We start from the raw sequence: 17043 nt of genomic DNA on the forward strand, positions 1-17043 counted from the left end.
GTACATTGCGGAAATGAGAATATTACAGAATAACCAGGAGCTATCCAAATTCAAAAGTTACACTCCGTACAGTCTTGCACATATTTGGTTATTGCACATATTTGGGTCCCTATAGTTGGCTCGCCTTCCCCGACATTAGCCGGTTCACGGCTCGGAATCTCGGCTCTGGGCGAACATTTCCGTCTCTCTCTTTAGCTTCACATCTCACCATGCTCGCTGATCCTGAGGATTCGTTGCGTAGAAAGAGAGCCAAATATACTCAAGTTGCCTGGTGTGTCCACCCTCGTCTCTTCCCACTTCTTTTCTCGTGTACTGATCATGTCAGCAACGAATGCAAGAGGCGCAAATTGAAATGTAGCGGTGGTTCTGTCTGCGCGCGATGCTCTCGTGATAAAATCTCGTGTGTCTATGCCACAGCTCGTTCTGGTGGATCGGCCGAAACTGAGCTCAAAGATGACCAGTACGTCCCCAGGCTTCCCAAAATCCAGGACGCATTGACTAACATCTCCCAGAGCAACTACGAGATTCCGAGCTGTGGACCGACAATTGGAAACTCTGCGCCAGGAAATGCGGACACTTTCCGCCCGCCTCCGTGAACTTGAATCGAGCAGTCCTGCTTCGTCGAAGCCGTCAGGGACCCCGGCCGGGGGCGGTCTGCATCGCATCTTGAATGCCCCCAAGTCACCAACTTATGTCGGGCCCACAAGTGCAGAGTTCGGTCTTAATCGTCCTCAAGCCTTTTCCCCGGGTGGCGAGGAGGCTGTTGATGGTCGTGACGAATTACACCTGTCAACGGCTGCGCCGAGCCCTGCACTATCCGATCGAGGCGAAGATGTCGCCACTGGGGATCCTCTGAGAAGCTTAGGCCCAGATGAGACTCTCCGGTTGGTGCAGGTATATGAGGACACGGTTGGCGTCATGTACCCCTGTGTCGACTTGGAGAGCGTGCGTGCATATGTGTTGGAATACTATCGCTCCAATTCCACCACCGGACTCTCCGAATCAATGGCGCACGTCGCCCATGATGATTGGTTCTCTGCAAGAGATGCCCAGGTTCTGAAGATATTGCTGGCGACTGCCTTGCTAGCGGAATCGCACGGTCGCAGTGAACGTGCTGCCCAACTAGCTGACAGCGTCGAGGACCGGTTTGCTAGCAGGTTAAAAGTCGCCGAAGTGGACATGAAAGAACTTCTCATATTGACGTTGTTGTCCATCTTCCACTCCTATCGTGACGACGAAGTCATCGCGTGGCGACTGATCGGAATGGCAGTTCGAGGGAGTACAGAACTAGGCCTGCACCGTCAAGACACCTGGCAGAAGACAGGGGGTGTTTTCCCAGGGCAATTGGAGTGGACATGGGCGAGTCGATTGTTCTGGTGCATCTATGTATTGGATCGCAAATGGTCCTTTGGCACTGGTCTCCCCTTTGCGATTCAAGATACAGATCTTGATGTAAACCTACCTGAACCTGGCCATTCCACGCCATACCTAACATGTATGATCTCTTACGCACGTCTAAGCACAAAGATCTGGGGTTTGGTTGTTGGTTGGTCCAATCGCTCACAGGCTGCCACTTTAGATGGTGTCGCTTATTTGGATGCTGAGGTCCAGCAATGGATTCGTTCAATTCCACGCGAACTACGATTTGACCCAAGCTGGCGTTCGTCTGAGGGATCGGAGCATACCGACCGAGCCATGATGCTTCAAGTTCTTCTTGCTCTCCAGGCGAATCAGCTCCGAATTCTTGTCTACCGCCAAAACCTCTTGAGTGGTGAACGAATTGCAGACAACTTGGTGGGCGCATCAACCGCCGTAGAGACAGCCAAAAGCACTGTGCACATGCTAGATTATTTCAGTCGGGTCTCAAGTATCTATTTCCAGCGTCCGGAGCCCTTCAACTACTTTCTGTTATCAGCCCTTGCGGCCCTCTTCTTGGCTGTTTTACATGCCCCGTCGCGTTTCAGCCACGCCTGCCGACCCGAGTTTTATACGGCTGTGGACATGGTCCGACGCTCGGCAACCCGGGCCCGAACCTCACGGAGATTGCAAAAGATCATACATAGTCTGAAGCGGATTCAGTTGAACCTTCGGTTAGACGATGCTCGCCAATCCGTTCGTCGCGCCACGGGTGCAGAGTCAGATGACACTTCGGATCTCAATTCGCATTCTACCTCGCAGACAAGTTTGCCTTCACACACAATCTGGGATACCACTCCCCGATCTAGCGCAGCACAGTCGCCAAAGCAGTACACTCCTGGCCTTAACCAAACCTCCGGGATGCCTACCCCTCAGCCCGCATCCACCACCCTCTGGCCAATCTCACCAGGGATAGCAACAGGAGCCGAAACAAATGGCTGCGAAGACCTTAGTAGCTTCTTTGAGATTGCAGGCGGATTCTATTTCGACCCCCACACTGATCCGGACGTTTCCATAGATGTGGGCTTGCCTCATTCAAGTGATGTACGCTTGCCCAATGCGTTGGATGCTTTTCACGCTGAAGATGAGGCATTAACACGAGTGATGGCTGGTTTACTGTGAGAAGACGGTGTTGTAAGCATAATGATTTAACCCAAACATAACCTGAAACACATGTGGACATATCTGGCAATATTCCGGGCGTGCTTCATCTTTCGCTTATTCTTGCCTCCTTTTATCCGACTGAAGAAACGCCTGCTGTTATTTTTGATTTCCCCGGAATTTGGCGTGTCTCGGTTGCATGGTGGCGCCTGTAGCTAGTGTGTGGGAATTCCACCAGTCGGTGCTAGGGATCCTTGTCTTCGTGCAATTTCCGAAGTGCTCCAATCGGTCTAACTGGCTTCTCAAAGAAATTTCCTATTGCATGAGCACAACTTTATCCGCGGGATCTCTCCGTGTCTTGATTCGACAAGGCTCCAGATTCCACAAATTGTGCTTTATGCACGTCTGCGGATGTTTCTATAACTAGCTCCTAGTATCCACTCGTTTATGAGTAAATCACTCTCTGTCCACGCTGCGAAGGATCACTTACAATGCATCTCAAGAAAACTGTCAAGCCAGCGGCCCTGTTTGCAGCCTTGGCGCATGGATATGCAAACCCCGGAACTTGCTCAGGAGCCTGCAATGTGCACGACCCGTCGTTGATCCAAAGATCCTCAGACAAGGTCTATTTCCGGTTTTCTACTGGCAATAGGATCTCATACGCAAAGGCCTCATCCATCTCAGGACCGTGGACCACTGTTGGGTCCATGCTTCCCTCTGGGTCGTCAATTGACCTTGACGGCAGTGATGACCTATGGGTAAAACCTTTCATCCAACGCCTTGCAGCATCTATACTAATATTATGTTACTCAGGCCCCCGATGCTCAAGTCGTGAATGGTGCTTACTATGTGTACTACTCTGTTTCGACCTTTGGGTCGCAAAATTCAGCGATTGGATTGGCTACTTCCTCCACCATGGAGTCTGGCTCCTGGACTGACCATGGAAGTACTGGCATCGCCTCATCTTCTTCCAAGGCATACAATGCTATCGATGGTAATCTCTTCAATGATGGCGGTACCTACTACATGAACTTTGGCTCTTTCTGGCATGATATCTATCAAGCACCAATGAATTCCGCCGCCACCAAAGTAGCATCGACTTCTTACAACGTGGCATATGACTCTTCCGGTACACATGCTGTCGAGGGAGCTTACATGTACAAGTACGGCAGCTACTATTACCTCTTTTACTCTGCTGGCACTTGCTGTGGCTATGATACATCCCGTCCTGCCAGTGGAGCAGAGTACAAGATCAAGGTCTGCAGGTCAACTTCAGCTACCAGTGGATTTGTATGTTTTCTATTCCTCTATTGATCTTCATTTCCTCTGATTAACTTTGTTTCTAGGTCGATAAGACCGGTACTGCCTGTACCAGCGGAGGAGGGACAGTTGTGCTGGAGAGCCACGGCACAGTCTATGGCCCCGGTGGGCAGTAAGTCATTGGCCGATACCTTATGTATGCGAAGTACCTAAACTAACATTTCCCAGGGGTGTGTTTACCGATCCTACTTACGGCCCAGTGCTTTACTATCACTACGTTGATACCACAATTGGCTATGCTGACAGCCAAAAATTGTTTGGATGGAACACGATTGATTTCTCCAGTGGATGGCCCGTGGTTTAACTTGAACTGTCCAAATGTGGTTCTGCTCAGTGATCTTGCCAGACCAGCTATTGCGGGGAGCAGAAAGTATGTGCGAGGCTCTTTTAGTTTTTAAGGACAAGATCAGTCGATCCAAATGATGATTATGTTTTTAGCGGAACGCCATATTCAATCACGCCTTGAAGATCTAAACGCTGTGTTCTCAGATGCTTTGGCGGGACCATTTGACTTGAGCTGCTATGAGCCCATAGTGAATTTCATCGCCATTATGTGGATTATTGTAGCCATTGTCTTCAGCACATTCCCAACAGTGAAGACGGTCACATCAAACAGTACTAACTTATGCATCGTGTTCATAATGGCATGGATGTTTAGCAGCGCTGTTTCCTATTATCTGGGCAAAAAAGGTAGGCTCACTGGTCCAATCCTACGCTGATCATCGATAACAGAGGCAGAAAAAGATACGAAGTGAACTAGAGGTAACGTTCGGTAACATATATTTTCAACTACCACAATGACCAACGGTCAGACTTTCGATGTGCCGCACATGGGGTCTGATTACCAGTAGAACCTCATGTATTCACCAACAGTTGTTGGGTGAGAGGCAGACAACTTGAGTGTAGATGGCACCACAGATCCGCCGCGTGAACAAACAATTGCCAGTTGACATTCCATACGAGGAATAACCTGGTCCCGGGGGAGGGCGGACAGCCGTGCTTGAAGTTCATCCTCCTTCACTCGTCGGACCTCAATTGGACGTCCAATATATCTTTGGCAAATATTTATGAGTTTCTCAAAGCTCAAAGTATCGCCCGCCATTCCTAGCTCACGGCCACCCCACGGCTCCTTCATATCCAGAGCAGCAACGATAAATTTACCGATATCTCGAATGTCGGTCATTGTGATGTTAGGCATTGTATTATCAGATTGGACAGGAACCTCAACCCATGGCGGGTTGCTGTCTAGATGAACCAGGAACGGACCCTCTTGGAAGCCGGCTAGGGCATCTGTACGTTTCGACTCTGGGCATCCTATTCCGAGATAATTCATGAACATTCCACACGGAAAACGGGCAGCATCAATTTTGCCTTTATCCACCGATGCACGGACAGTGTTCCAGACAGTGTTCTTGACGTCCAACAGGTCAACCATGGTGTGGGCCCACGATGTCAGTGCAAACTCGGATGGAGCAAAGCGCTGACAGCCAGCGGCCTCCGCAGCGTGAAGGAGGTTCACCTGAGCTGTTACCCAGTCGGGCCCTGGGATAAGCAAGACACTGATGACCGCAGCCACATCACTCAACGCAAGTACCAAAGAGGCATGAGACTGATAGTCCACACATCTGGTTTCAACCTCACCGTGCTGTGTATGAGATTCCTTCTCTCTCGGCGTTTTACTCTTGCGAGACAGTATAACCGGTGTATACCGGCCTTCGGTGGCGAGCAAGGCTGATACAATCGAAGATCCTAAAGTCGGACTGGATCCACCGGCGATGGCGACACGCATGATCAACGACCCAACCGAAGAGACAAGTAAAGTGCTTCTTTCTATATCAGGAGACTTTGAAGCTGTGATATATTTACTGGTACACTGGGCTTGAGTTACGCGGTCGGGGTTGGAACGCATGACGTCACTATTCTCATATTGTACAAAATATCATCTGCAGCATAGAAATTCATTGACCAGGTCTATAGTAATCTTGGCTCACGAATGAATAGAATCACATATCTTAGCAAACAAACAACGAGCTCCAACCACATACTACGCCACGTGACCAAGCCTCGAGTCGAGGTCTTGGCGGGGGTTTCGAATTTCCTCTTCCCTTGATCTTGAGCGCCACATATTTACCCATTTAATACGCTTCTCGGGCCAATGGCTGCACTGCTATGATCGACCCGGACATTCCTCGATATTGCGGAGACCTCGATACGGTAATTTACCCCCACTTTCTCTTATTTCAATGACGGGAAAACGCAAGTCCCGAGGTCGGGGTCTTCGAGCCACTACCGGCTGGTATGCATATCCCCAGATTCTGTTAACGTCGCTCACACGCATCCTACTTTAGTCTTATTTGCAAGCGACGCCATGTGAAATGTGACGAAGTATGATCCCCTGCATGAGTTGATCCCTCACATCTAACCATCTCAGGCACAACCACAGTGTAGCCCTTGCATAAAAGGCAATCGACCTTGTGTATATGCGCCCAGAGAGACACCCCACAGTACCTCAAGGCATGGGCACTTGACTCAATCCCCGACGGGCAAACCCCCTCCAGAGAATGATCCTGTTCGGTCCCATGTACATGCTCCATTTCAAATACTTGTTGATGCCTGTGATCAAGAGAAGACTTCGCAACAAGAGAGGCACCACCCTGGGCTGCAAGTCTCTCATGCTTCTCCTCTCACCGTGAGAGGCGATCCTGAGCCTTCCGGTCCAAGTTTATCAACCTATCCAAGCTCCGATTCACCGCATAGTCTTGCTCCGTCGCCCGGGACTGACATTTCGGTCACCCCAACCCGGGCAGCGCCTCTAAGCTGGTTTGAGCTGCTAGCTAGAGATGCTGCAAATGCAGATACAGGCTTTCTGCTATCGCCTCTGCAACGCTCTCCAGATGTACGGTCAGTCGAGGACAAAACGGATCCACGCAACAGTGCAAACTTACGGCCACGCAGCTGGAGAGAGCGAGAGAGCTTTCAAGCAGCGGCTTTCCCAAGGATCACTGGAATGGAACGACAAATTGCTCCACACACAACTGAAGAGGAATCTTCCCTACATAATGACTCTTCCTCATGGACGGCCGCTTTTCCTATCCCCTTGTCAGAGTTTGAGCGCCGTATATTTACCCATTTTGTGCGCTTCTCAAGCCAATGGCTGGACTTCTATGATCCGCTTAGGCATTTCTCGACTACCGTGCCACAATTTGCATTACGGAGCCCTGGCTTGATGAGAGCGTTGTTAGCTTTCACGGCCCGCCACATATCCCTTGGTTCTTCCACGCCGGGGCCTTTCGGCACTGTTGACTCTCTTGGGCCAGATGACAGACGGCGAAGGCCGTCTGAAAGCCTCAACAACATATTCACGGTTGACCGCAATGTAGCTGTGCAGTATTACTACGAAACTCTGCGTTGCTTGAACAAAGCAATGCGACATCCTTCCTACGCTAGCAGCCACGAGGTAGTTGCAACGGCGCTCCTGATTAGCGCCTATGAGATGATCGACGGATCTAATCAGGACTGGGAGCGGCATCTCAAGGGCGTTTTTTGGCTTCAACGATTTCAAGACAATGATGGAGAGTCGGGTGGAATACGCCAGGCTGTTTGGTGGGCTTGGCTAAGGCAGGATGTTTGGGTCGCTATGAGGGAACGTCGTCGGGTGTTTAGCTTTTGGCAACCAAAGAAGCCCTTATCAATGCTATCCGCTCCCGAACTAGCCACCCGGGCGACGTGGCTTCTTGGACAATGTGTAAACTACGCATCCAAAGACGAGCAAGACACAGTGGAGTTTTCTCAGCGTCTTGAACGCGGCAGTGAATTGCTTTATCTTTTACAGCAGTGGCACGACAATCTACCTCCGGAGTATAGTCCCCTTCCTAGCCTTTCTGGCCTTTCTAGCGTTTCTGGGATGCAGATATTTCCTCCAATTTGGGTTCACCCATCGCCCTATGCAGCTTCACTTCAAGTCCACAGCCTTTCCCGTATCTTGGTGATTCTTCACCGTCCTTCCTCGGGAGGTCTTGAAGACTATCGAGCGGCCCAGAAGCTGCTGACATTATCTGTCAACACTATATGTGGCATTGCACGAACAGTGGATGTTGGCGACAGCGCGGCCCGCGTTGTCTCTCTGCAGTGCGTCTTTGGAGGTAAGTCTGTTTTTCGGATTACAGCATGCTTGCAAACCTAACTACGGACATTCGCCAGCCGGCATGTGTGTGTATACGCCCCATGAACGACTGGCACTCTTAGACCTCCTTGACTCTCATCAGAGGGGCTTGTGTTGGCCTATAACGTCGTTGCGGAAAGAACTTGAGCTGGAATATGCCAAGGATGAATATTCTGAATTCGCCAGATAAAATCCGTGCCACCTGAACTTTACAAAAATTTTGAAATGTCCCAGCAGAGTATCCTATGTTGCTTGGTTTGCCATCCAAGTTGACCTGTCTATGACTTCATTGCAGTGGATCCTTGAGAGAATCTTCGCGTTCTTTCCGCTTTCCCCAAAACCTTTATGGTCGAAAATCCTGAAAGTATTCATCCAGATAGGCTCGATGCGTCACTGAATCTTCATATACCTATATCCACTGGTCGCTGGGTATTATAAGATAGTCGCGCATGTGTGCCCCATCTCGCTTCAGTATCAACGGATACTCACTGGATCGCGAGGTCCTAGATTTCTAAGCGCGCAGCCAGTTCATTCATTTTCGCGAGATTTGTCCCTTTCCTTTTATAGAAGGACATGCAGTCTTCTTAGCGTAGCTGGTTATCTACGAGACAATAATTGTCATAGTCATAGTCTTCTTTTCGAAAGTAAAATCTACAAGATAAACCAAATTCACTTACAAGACCGGTCCAACAGCGGCTTGGAAAAGGCTCAGACAGAACAGAGGTGGAAAACAAAGTAAGAAAGGCAAAATCGTGATAGAGTACGATTATCTCAGGAACCTGTACACGGGCGGTGCAAGTGTACATACCCTTCAGATCTCCGAAGTGTGCCTGAATTCAACATGGCCTTGCGCGGAAAACAAGGCGTTGAAACTTTAAGCAGATTAAACTGTCCCTTATTGTCTTTCGATTAGTCCTCTCTCACCGACGGAGTCTGGCGACGAAACCAAATATGCAGCGAACTGAAAACGACAACACCTAATGCTAGCATGGCGGAGATTACGGCGAATCCCATGAGATACTTTGGACCATCGCTATCTGGAAAGAGATACTGTTATACTGTCAGTGTTCGGCCTTCAAGCCGGAGGGCTTTCACACGTACCGAGCCATAAATCTGTGCCAGATTTCCTAAGGCGTTGACCAAAGCCAGGCTAACACCCCGGGCCTCTGGGTTCATTCCAGCAAAGGCAGAAGAGGCGTATGCCAAGGTACCTCCGTTTGTGGCCCAGAGTCCCGCGGCCATTAGTACCAAAAGGACATATCGAGCTGTGAAGTTATAAACAGCACAAACTGTCATTGAACAAGCCAGCGAAAAGGCCAGCCAGACTGCAATGACCATTCCACGCCATGTCGGAATCTTGTCACTGAAATAAGCAGTAACTGCGGTACATACGAATGCCACTCCGTAGATTGGGACAGTCAGAAAATTGACTTTCTCCGTTGACGCATGTCCAAAAAGTCCCTTGACTAGCGTAGGATAAAAGTATGAAAGAGTACTAGATCCGACGATAACCTTTTGACAATCACAGTCAGCAAATGAGAAATCTAGGAACGGGTACGAATAAAGTGAAGCGTACCATGTAACCTATTGTAAATGCCCAAGTACGCCAATCCTTCACCGACACCACAATGGCCTGCCAGTGTGTCAATCGCTCGCTGTCTTCTGTGATCGCTGTAACGTTCTCAGTGGCTAAACGAGTCACTGCGATCTCCCTCTCACGCGCCGAAAGTCGCCTTGAGGTGGCTGGAAAGTCAGGCAGGATGAACAAAGATGTCAACGCAACACCTATGGTCGCAGCGCCCTCCACAATAAACAGCCATCGCCATCCACGTATTCCATGGACTCCCTCGAGATTGTCGACAATGACGGCAGCCAATATCCCACCAAATGCACCAGATAATATCGCCGCAGAGATATAAACCCCAAATCTTTTGGACTGTTCTGTACGCTTATACCACGATGAGAGTACTAACAACACACCAGGTGCAAACCCTGCTTCAACACATCCGATCATCACCCGAAGGGCAACAAGATGCTTGATGTCTTTAATCGCTGCCATCACACAGGTTAGTGACCCCCAAATCACCATTATTGCTGGAAGGAATATCGATGGACGGGAGCGGCTTAACGCAAGACTGTTGGGATTGACTCATTAGTGTGAATCGGGGTAGATCCATTGATGGGTAACTGACTTGCTCGGGACTTCAAACACCACATATCCAACAAAGAATACTACCAATGCCGTGGAATATTGATTTGAGGTAAGATTGAGGTCTGTTTCCATTCCTGAAATCTTTGCGTTGCCAATACTAAGGGTGGTGTTGTCAGTTTCTTACTACGAATGCTATCGGAGATATAGCAGATACTTCGTGCGATCCATGTAGGAAAGAAGATACATGATCCAAATCGTAGGAAGTAGAGTGAGATCTATTTTCCGGATCAGTGCTCTCTCTTCCTCAGGAGAGAAGGATGGTGCATCGTGCATGCTGGCATGTTCAATCTGTTCGGACCCGGCTTTCGCCATGTCTTTCATGTCCGAGGAATTCATCGAAGTCGATCTCATTGAGACTGAAAGATTACTGTATAAGAAGAGCGAGTAGAAAGTCCACGGCGTTATTTGCGCGGAACCCATGATATTTATGTGGTTAGGATTCCAATCCCTGTTCACTATTGAATATCTTGAGCCTCTATGGTCGCATGCAATATAACTAGTTGATAGTGTCCACCTCCTCAAAATACTCCACAAACCTTGTTTCTGCCTCGTGCCGAGCTCGTAACGAGGACGAAAATCCGGGGTCTTGGGTCGACCAAAACTTGTACAGGAATTTGTTCGTTACAGGTAAATGCCCCATATCTCGTAACACGCATGATGATGTCCTTTGATATTTGTCAAAGTGCTTTTCGCCAATCAAAGTGCCTACGGGGAGTACCACACGGCCCAACTTTTGTCCGTTCAATCGAGGAATCCATTTGCGGAGTTAAGAAGCCTCGAGCCGAAGTACAGTACATGTCAACCCCCACATCTTTTAAGATGCAGGCTAAGGGAGGGGTGGACACCGCATGTGCAGTTGCTCACTTTGCCCTGTTGTTAAAGATGCTCGATCCTATCGTATGTCTTTTTTCTCACTTGTCTAGATACCGTGTTCTAGTTTCACATTCCTACTATGCCCCCCGTTGCAACAGAAAATGTCGCGCCAGACGCCGCCAAGTCTGATACGTCCGCGCCATACCTGAGCACCCTGCCCGCCAATGATTTCAGCTGGCAGATTACTCTGGCAGAAAAGGTTGTCGCCATCACTGGTGCCAATCGTGGCATTGGCCTCGGTATTGCCGAAGTCTGTTTGGCAAACCTGGCGACAAATGTGTACTCATTGGATCTGATGGAGCCGGGAGAGGAATTTGCCACTCTGCAGAAGCGATACCCAAACTTTCAGTTTATACAAACCGATGTCACATCGGAGGAAAGTGTGGAGAAAGCTATCAATCACGTCGTTGAAGCGACGGGTCGCATTGACGGGCTGGTGGCTAACGCGGGCATGACCAAACATCAACCCGCCCTCAAATTTGAGCGCCCCGAGTTGGAACAGTTGTTCAATCTCAATGTGAGTGTCCCTGTTCAATTGGCTAGTCAATTATCTGATTCGTGGCTAGGTATTTGGAGCCTACTTCTGTGCGCAAATCGCCGCTCGCAAGTTTATTGAGCTCGGGATTAAGGGCTCTATAGTAATGACATCTAGTATGACTTCTTATAGGCCTAACCGTGTAAGTATGAGACATATTTGTGGCTAGTTATATCAAGTTGACTGACCGTGTTTCCCTAGGCTGCCCCCTCTGCGCCATATGGAGCAACTAAGGCTGCCGGTAAGTGCTTCATGAAATCATTCACAAAGGTATCACTCATGACATATTTGCCCTGCTTTAGTTCGAAACATGTGTCATACCCTTGCAATGGAGTGGAGCAAGCACGGCATTCGCGTCAACAGCATCTCTCCAGGATTTGTACGAACTGCCATGACCTATTACGTGGAGACCGCCCCAGACTGGGATCTCAAGATGCAATACTATGGTGGTATGCCACGCTTAGCTGATCCACGAGAGCTGGGTGGGGCCTATGTGTACCTACTGAGCGACTCGAGTTCCTATACCAGTGGTATTGACATTCCAATCGCGGGTATTGTTGGCGCCTGGTAAACATTTTTGGTTGCATTGAATGTGAATACCTACAATTCTGTCTCGGGTTCCTCCATCCCTCCATTTCTAAAATAAGTATTTGTTCGTAACTTTATACCTCCTCGTAGAATGCCGAGAAAATATAAATCGTCCTCTTCGTTTGTTTCTCTCTCTGCCTCATGCTTTGTGTTGTAGTGGGTTTTGCGTTCTCTTTTTCACTACATCTGTTTCTAACTCTCCTTAAGATTAGATGCATAAACATGAATTTATGTAGGGACATGTGTCCATTTACGGTCATATTATCGCATCTTTCAACTTGTAGCAAGAAAAGATGTCAACAGTATATTAATCCACAAAGCTGCCAAACAATCCAATACGCTAAATAGATGCGGTAACGCATTCCCGTTCATCTATATGCTCCCATAATGGACGTTTCTCTTATACTTCACGCCACGCACCTCGGCGACATCCGACTCGGCCGAATCATGCCTAAGGCAGAAACTAGTCGCCTCTTTCATTTTGGATATTTCCTGCTGTTGTGCAGATTTACGACTGTTTGCAATCTTGTAACCTTGTACAAGAAACCAAATTATATGGCAAAACTAGCTAAGGCGACCTCTCGCAGAAGAGGCCCGGCGAAATACAACGTTGGGTGGAGACGCGTTGTACGGAATTTTAGTCCATCGTATGTCCCTCGGCCATGGTGGCCTTCCTTTTTTTTCCCTTTTCTTGCAGCTAATAGATGCATTTCTGTTCTATAGATGGTTTGCGGTGACGATGGGTACAGGTATCGTGTCAGTGTTGATGAACTCGGTGCCTTTTGATACTTCAGTGCTTTACTACTTCTCCATTGTCTTCTTCGTGCTCAACATAATATTGTTTTTGTTGGCGTCTATCACTTCCATCGTTCGGTATACTTTGTATCCTGAGATATGGCTCGTGATGATTCAGGACCCAACCAACTCACTGTTCCTAGCGACGATCCCAATGGGTTTTGCCACACTCATCGAGATGTGGGTTTTTGTCTGTGTGCCACTATGGGGAGAATGGAGTATAACCGTCGCGTGGGCTTGTTGGATGTTCGATGTGGTAGCGGCAGCTTCTGTTACCCTGTCGCTGTCCTTTATTCTGTCTGCATCTGTCTCGAAATTTGAAATAGGCACATGCTAACCCTGCTGCAGAATATCCCAACGCTATATCACATCGCTCGATCGGATCACTGCACTCCAACTGTTGCCAATTGCAGCAACTATTGTGGCAGCTGGTGCTGGTGCAGAAATTGCTCATATTTTACCAAACAAACAACACGCATTGGGAACCCTACTCGTGTCTTTTATCCTGTGGGGTATGGGCACTCCATTGGCAATTGTGGTATTAGTGATCTACTATCAGCGGCTGGCAGTACACAAGCTTCCATCCAGAGAAATGATCGTGAGTTGCTTTCTGCCCCTGGGGCCTCTTGGCTTTGGTGGTTTTGGGTAAGCGTGGTGCCTTTAGACCCCTGAGATGCCTGCTAATACGCCACTAGCATCATTTATATGGGTAAAGTGGCACGGGTGCTGTTGCAGGATCCCCAAATATTAGACCCCATCGTGGGCCGGATGGCATATGTCTCGGGCGTTTTCACATCCCTGTTGATGTGGAGCTTTGGCTTGGTCTGGCTCGTATTTGCCCTGGCCACAGTTTTGTACAGCTCTCCTTTTCCTTTCAATATGGGCTGGTGGGGATTTACGTTTCCTTTGGGGGTTTATGCGGCGAACACAATGGAGTTGGGTATTGAGCTGGACCTCATGTTTTTCAAGGTTTTTGGAACCGTATGTTTCCCTCGCTTTCCCTTGCTTCAACCAGAACCATAACAAACAATAACCGACTCAATTAAAAGGCTTTAAGCGGTGCTGTTTTGCTACTCTGGATAGTAGTGGCATCACGGACAGCACATGGAGCATGGCGCGGTACTCTGTTTTGTGCTCCGTGTTTACAAAACCTGGCGCTCAAGGAAGAAGGGGCTGAGCGGGATGGCGATCGGCACGCATAGGAATCATTAGCTGAGTCCGACTTGCTTATTTTATCTTATACAAAGTGCAACCAATAGCATGCGTGTTATGCATCGCATCGGATGACCCCGCAGAGTGTGAGATAGCAGCGCCATGATCACAAACCAGGCAATTCTAGCCGATCTCGATGTCCCGATAGGATAGGCTGTGCATCGGACTAAATACCTCGTTATTTTGCCAAGATGTAAGCAGAACAATCACCTGTTCAGCTTGCTTTCGTGTTTGCTTTCCCATTTTTCTCTGAGTTAGTATCTCTCAAGGACGGACGCTTGTTTTTATCGATTTCATATTGCGCATATACTCCTCGGCAACGTCGTTGAGGTTTTGAGAATGGTCAGGATTTGGTATATCTCAATATTGATAGAGACAAGGCTAAAAGATTAATATAGGATCCGGGGGAGTATGAGTTTCCTTTCTTACAGGAGGTCTTCTCTCCGATCGAGTCGCACAAGGTCGAGTATGAACGTCCCCGCCTGATTCAATATATGAGAATATTCTGAACCTATTTTTCTCTTCAGCTTTGTCTTCGTTCATGGCTTGAATCCCCGGGGCCGGAGTGATCATCCGTTTGAAACATGGACCCATGCCAATGGAAAATTCTGGCCGACAGACTTCCTTGCCCAAGATATTCCATATGCTCGAGTCTTTGTCTATGGCTATAATTCAAGCATCACCCACCCTCAGACTATGTCCACGGCAAGCATTAAGGACCACGCCAATACCCTGTTGAATCTTCTTGATATGGAACGAACTCCCCAGATGGTAAGGCAAAGCTCCGCCAAGCAATAATATACCCAGCATCTGATTCGTATCTCAGGGTACAATTCCACCAAAGGTGATCTTTATTGGACATAGTCTGGGTGGTTTGGTGATCAAACAGGTCAATTCATGCTCCTCCTCCTTTCTGTCGTATCATTTGACTGACACGTACTCATTGTTTCAGGCCCTTCTCAATGCCAAAGAAGACCCGAAATATACCGCTATTCGCTCGGCAACCTCCGGGCTTGTTTTCTTCGGAACACCTCATCGTGGCGCCAAAGCTGTTGAACTGGGGAAGATTGCAGCCCGGGTGGCCCGATTTGTCTCGAAAGGCCACGCCAGCAATGACCTGCTCGACTGTCTGGAGCATAATTCACTCTTCACAAGACAGATGACCGATAGGTTCCGGCATCAGTTAGAGGATTATCGTGTTGTCAGTTTTATCGAAGGGAAGGAAGTGCAGTTAGGCGGAGCAGGTCCGGCATCTATCAGCCATGTAAGTATTTCCCCTGTACCGTTTTACACCAAATAAATACTCATACTGGGACTTGAAGCTAGTTGTGGATGAGGAGTCTGCGGTGCTTGGGCTATCTGGTCTCCGCGAAACCCAGCTGAAGCTCGATGCAGATCACTCGCAGATGTGCAAAGTCGGCTCTCGAGGGCCTATGTACCGCTTGATCAAGGGGAATATCAAACAGTTGGTCGACCAGGCACTGTTGTCAGAACATGGCTTCATTCCACAGCCTGTGCCGCAAAGTGCTGGACCCAGTCCACCGCCGATACCACCGCGCATACACTCTAATAGTAGCACGCCATATCAAACGCAAGGGCGGCTACCTCCGGCAACTCAAAGGGTAACCGGAGTCATGTTCACTGCCTCGGACAGTGACCCACGATCTATTCGCTCCGCGGAACTTAAGAATCTTGCTCGATGGGATGAGGCTCGAACCGTTGAGTATGAGATTTTCCAAGAGCATTTGCGCACCCTCGGACCAGACCACTTCAGCACATTGTCAGTGGCATATAACTTAGCACTCGTTGAGTTAGAGACGCACTACTTGGCGAAGGCCCATGAATGGTGTCAATGGGTGTCTGATAATGTCCAACGCGTATTTGGGGGCAAGCATCCCCTTGCGATGAAGACTGAAAGTCTGATCGCGGAAGTTCTGTGTCAACAAGGCAAGCATCAAGAGGCAGAGTCAGTTTGTGCGAACGTGCTAGCTCGTCAACAAATCAATATCGGTGAGGAGCACTTGGATACCTGCGACACTCGCCGCCGACTGGCGGGGGCGTATCATTCTTTAGGCCGTCGGGAAAACGCCGTTATGGCCGCTGAAAAGCTCACAGAAACTCTTAAGCGCCTTCTTGGGGAAACTCATATTCGTGTATTTGCTTCAGCGCTGGATACCTTGGAATACATCATTAGCAACCAATCCGGTGACAGAAATACGCTAATCACTATGCGGTTCCAGCCCGATGTACAGCAGGCTGTGGAAATGCTAGGGCAAATCTATGATGAGCTTCGTCTAGGGCTAGGCCCTGGACATCCGTATTCCATTCGCGCTCTGTGTCTCTATGGCCGCGGGCAGAGCTTTGTGCAGCAGGGTATGGAAGCGTCCGAAACCCTCCGCCGGGCCCTTGCCAGCGCGGAAGAGACATTGGGACCCGATCACCCACTGACGATGGATATCGTGGGAAATATTGGTGTTATGTACGCCGTGCAGGGAGGCTTCCAAGTCACGCTCGGCAACAACCGTGTGGAAGAAGCCATTCCCTGGTTGATACGATATCTGAACTGGGTCGAACACCGCAGAGGAAAGGAAAATCCCGAAGCACAAGCCTCGTTGGAACTGCTGGCTACTTTGCACTTCAATGCCAGGGAGTACGAGCCTGCCCAGAAATATTTCGAACGCCTCGTTATAGCATACCGAGGCAACCCGACAGCACTCCAGCGTATCAATAATCAGCTTCAGTTGTGTCGTGCGAATACCATGCTCACCCGTGGAAGCCTCGGGTCGGGTTTAGGAGGATTTCTCTCCTCTTTGCAAAGATATTGACCGG

General features: G+C 49.0%; 7 protein-coding genes across 7 annotated transcripts; 5 read left to right on the forward strand and 2 right to left on the reverse strand.

The window, feature by feature from the left end:
• Positions 1–209: 209 nt before the first annotated feature.
• PENARI_c016G09936 (transcription factor domain-containing protein) lies at positions 210–2538 on the forward strand (the record flags this gene model as incomplete). The annotated part of the gene is made up of 3 exons (XM_022634152.1): positions 210–271; positions 326–460; positions 513–2538. The coding sequence occupies 3 exons, from the start codon at positions 210–212 to the stop codon at positions 2536–2538; spliced, it is 2223 nt and encodes a 740-aa protein (XP_022485987.1).
• A 470-nt stretch (positions 2539–3008) lies between these two features.
• Positions 3009–4141, forward strand: abnA (putative extracellular endo-1,5-alpha-L-arabinase; the record flags this gene model as incomplete). The annotated part of the gene is made up of 4 exons (XM_022634035.1): positions 3009–3275; positions 3331–3807; positions 3864–3949; positions 4006–4141. The coding sequence occupies 4 exons, from the start codon at positions 3009–3011 to the stop codon at positions 4139–4141; spliced, it is 966 nt and encodes a 321-aa protein (XP_022485973.1).
• Positions 4142–4678: 537 nt separating this feature from the next.
• On the reverse strand, positions 4679–5626 carry PENARI_c016G04377 (aromatic alcohol reductase; the record flags this gene model as incomplete). The annotated part of the gene is made up of 1 exon (XM_022634027.1): positions 4679–5626. The coding sequence occupies one exon, from the start codon at positions 5624–5626 to the stop codon at positions 4679–4681; it is 948 nt and encodes a 315-aa protein (XP_022486182.1).
• Positions 5627–6446: 820 nt separating this feature from the next.
• PENARI_c016G04626 (uncharacterized protein) lies at positions 6447–8189 on the forward strand (the record flags this gene model as incomplete). The annotated part of the gene is made up of 3 exons (XM_022634039.1): positions 6447–6526; positions 6595–7979; positions 8038–8189. The coding sequence occupies 3 exons, from the start codon at positions 6447–6449 to the stop codon at positions 8187–8189; spliced, it is 1617 nt and encodes a 538-aa protein (XP_022486046.1).
• Positions 8190–8908: 719 nt separating this feature from the next.
• PENARI_c016G04486 (uncharacterized protein) lies at positions 8909–10088 on the reverse strand (the record flags this gene model as incomplete). The annotated part of the gene is made up of 3 exons (XM_022634031.1): positions 8909–9049; positions 9101–9511; positions 9576–10088. The coding sequence occupies 3 exons, from the start codon at positions 10086–10088 to the stop codon at positions 8909–8911; spliced, it is 1065 nt and encodes a 354-aa protein (XP_022485940.1).
• Positions 10089–11163: 1075 nt separating this feature from the next.
• Positions 11164–12190, forward strand: PENARI_c016G02492 (uncharacterized protein; the record flags this gene model as incomplete). The annotated part of the gene is made up of 4 exons (XM_022633983.1): positions 11164–11601; positions 11651–11761; positions 11821–11860; positions 11922–12190. 4 exons carry the CDS (start codon positions 11164–11166, stop codon positions 12188–12190), a joined length of 858 nt encoding a protein of 285 aa, XP_022486169.1.
• Positions 12191–12946: 756 nt separating this feature from the next.
• PENARI_c016G06716 (LipA and NB-ARC domain protein) lies at positions 12947–17039 on the forward strand (the record flags this gene model as incomplete). The annotated part of the gene is made up of 7 exons (XM_022634086.1): positions 12947–13299; positions 13351–13600; positions 14613–14680; positions 14742–14985; positions 15041–15103; positions 15167–15478; positions 15537–17039. The coding sequence occupies 7 exons, from the start codon at positions 12947–12949 to the stop codon at positions 17037–17039; spliced, it is 2793 nt and encodes a 930-aa protein (XP_022486015.1).
• Positions 17040–17043: the final 4 nt, after the last annotated feature.

Source organism: Penicillium arizonense, assembly GCF_001773325.1.
Source record: "Penicillium arizonense strain CBS 141311 chromosome Unknown PENARI_contig016, whole genome shotgun sequence".
NCBI classification, from domain to species: domain Eukaryota; kingdom Fungi; phylum Ascomycota; class Eurotiomycetes; order Eurotiales; family Aspergillaceae; genus Penicillium; species Penicillium arizonense.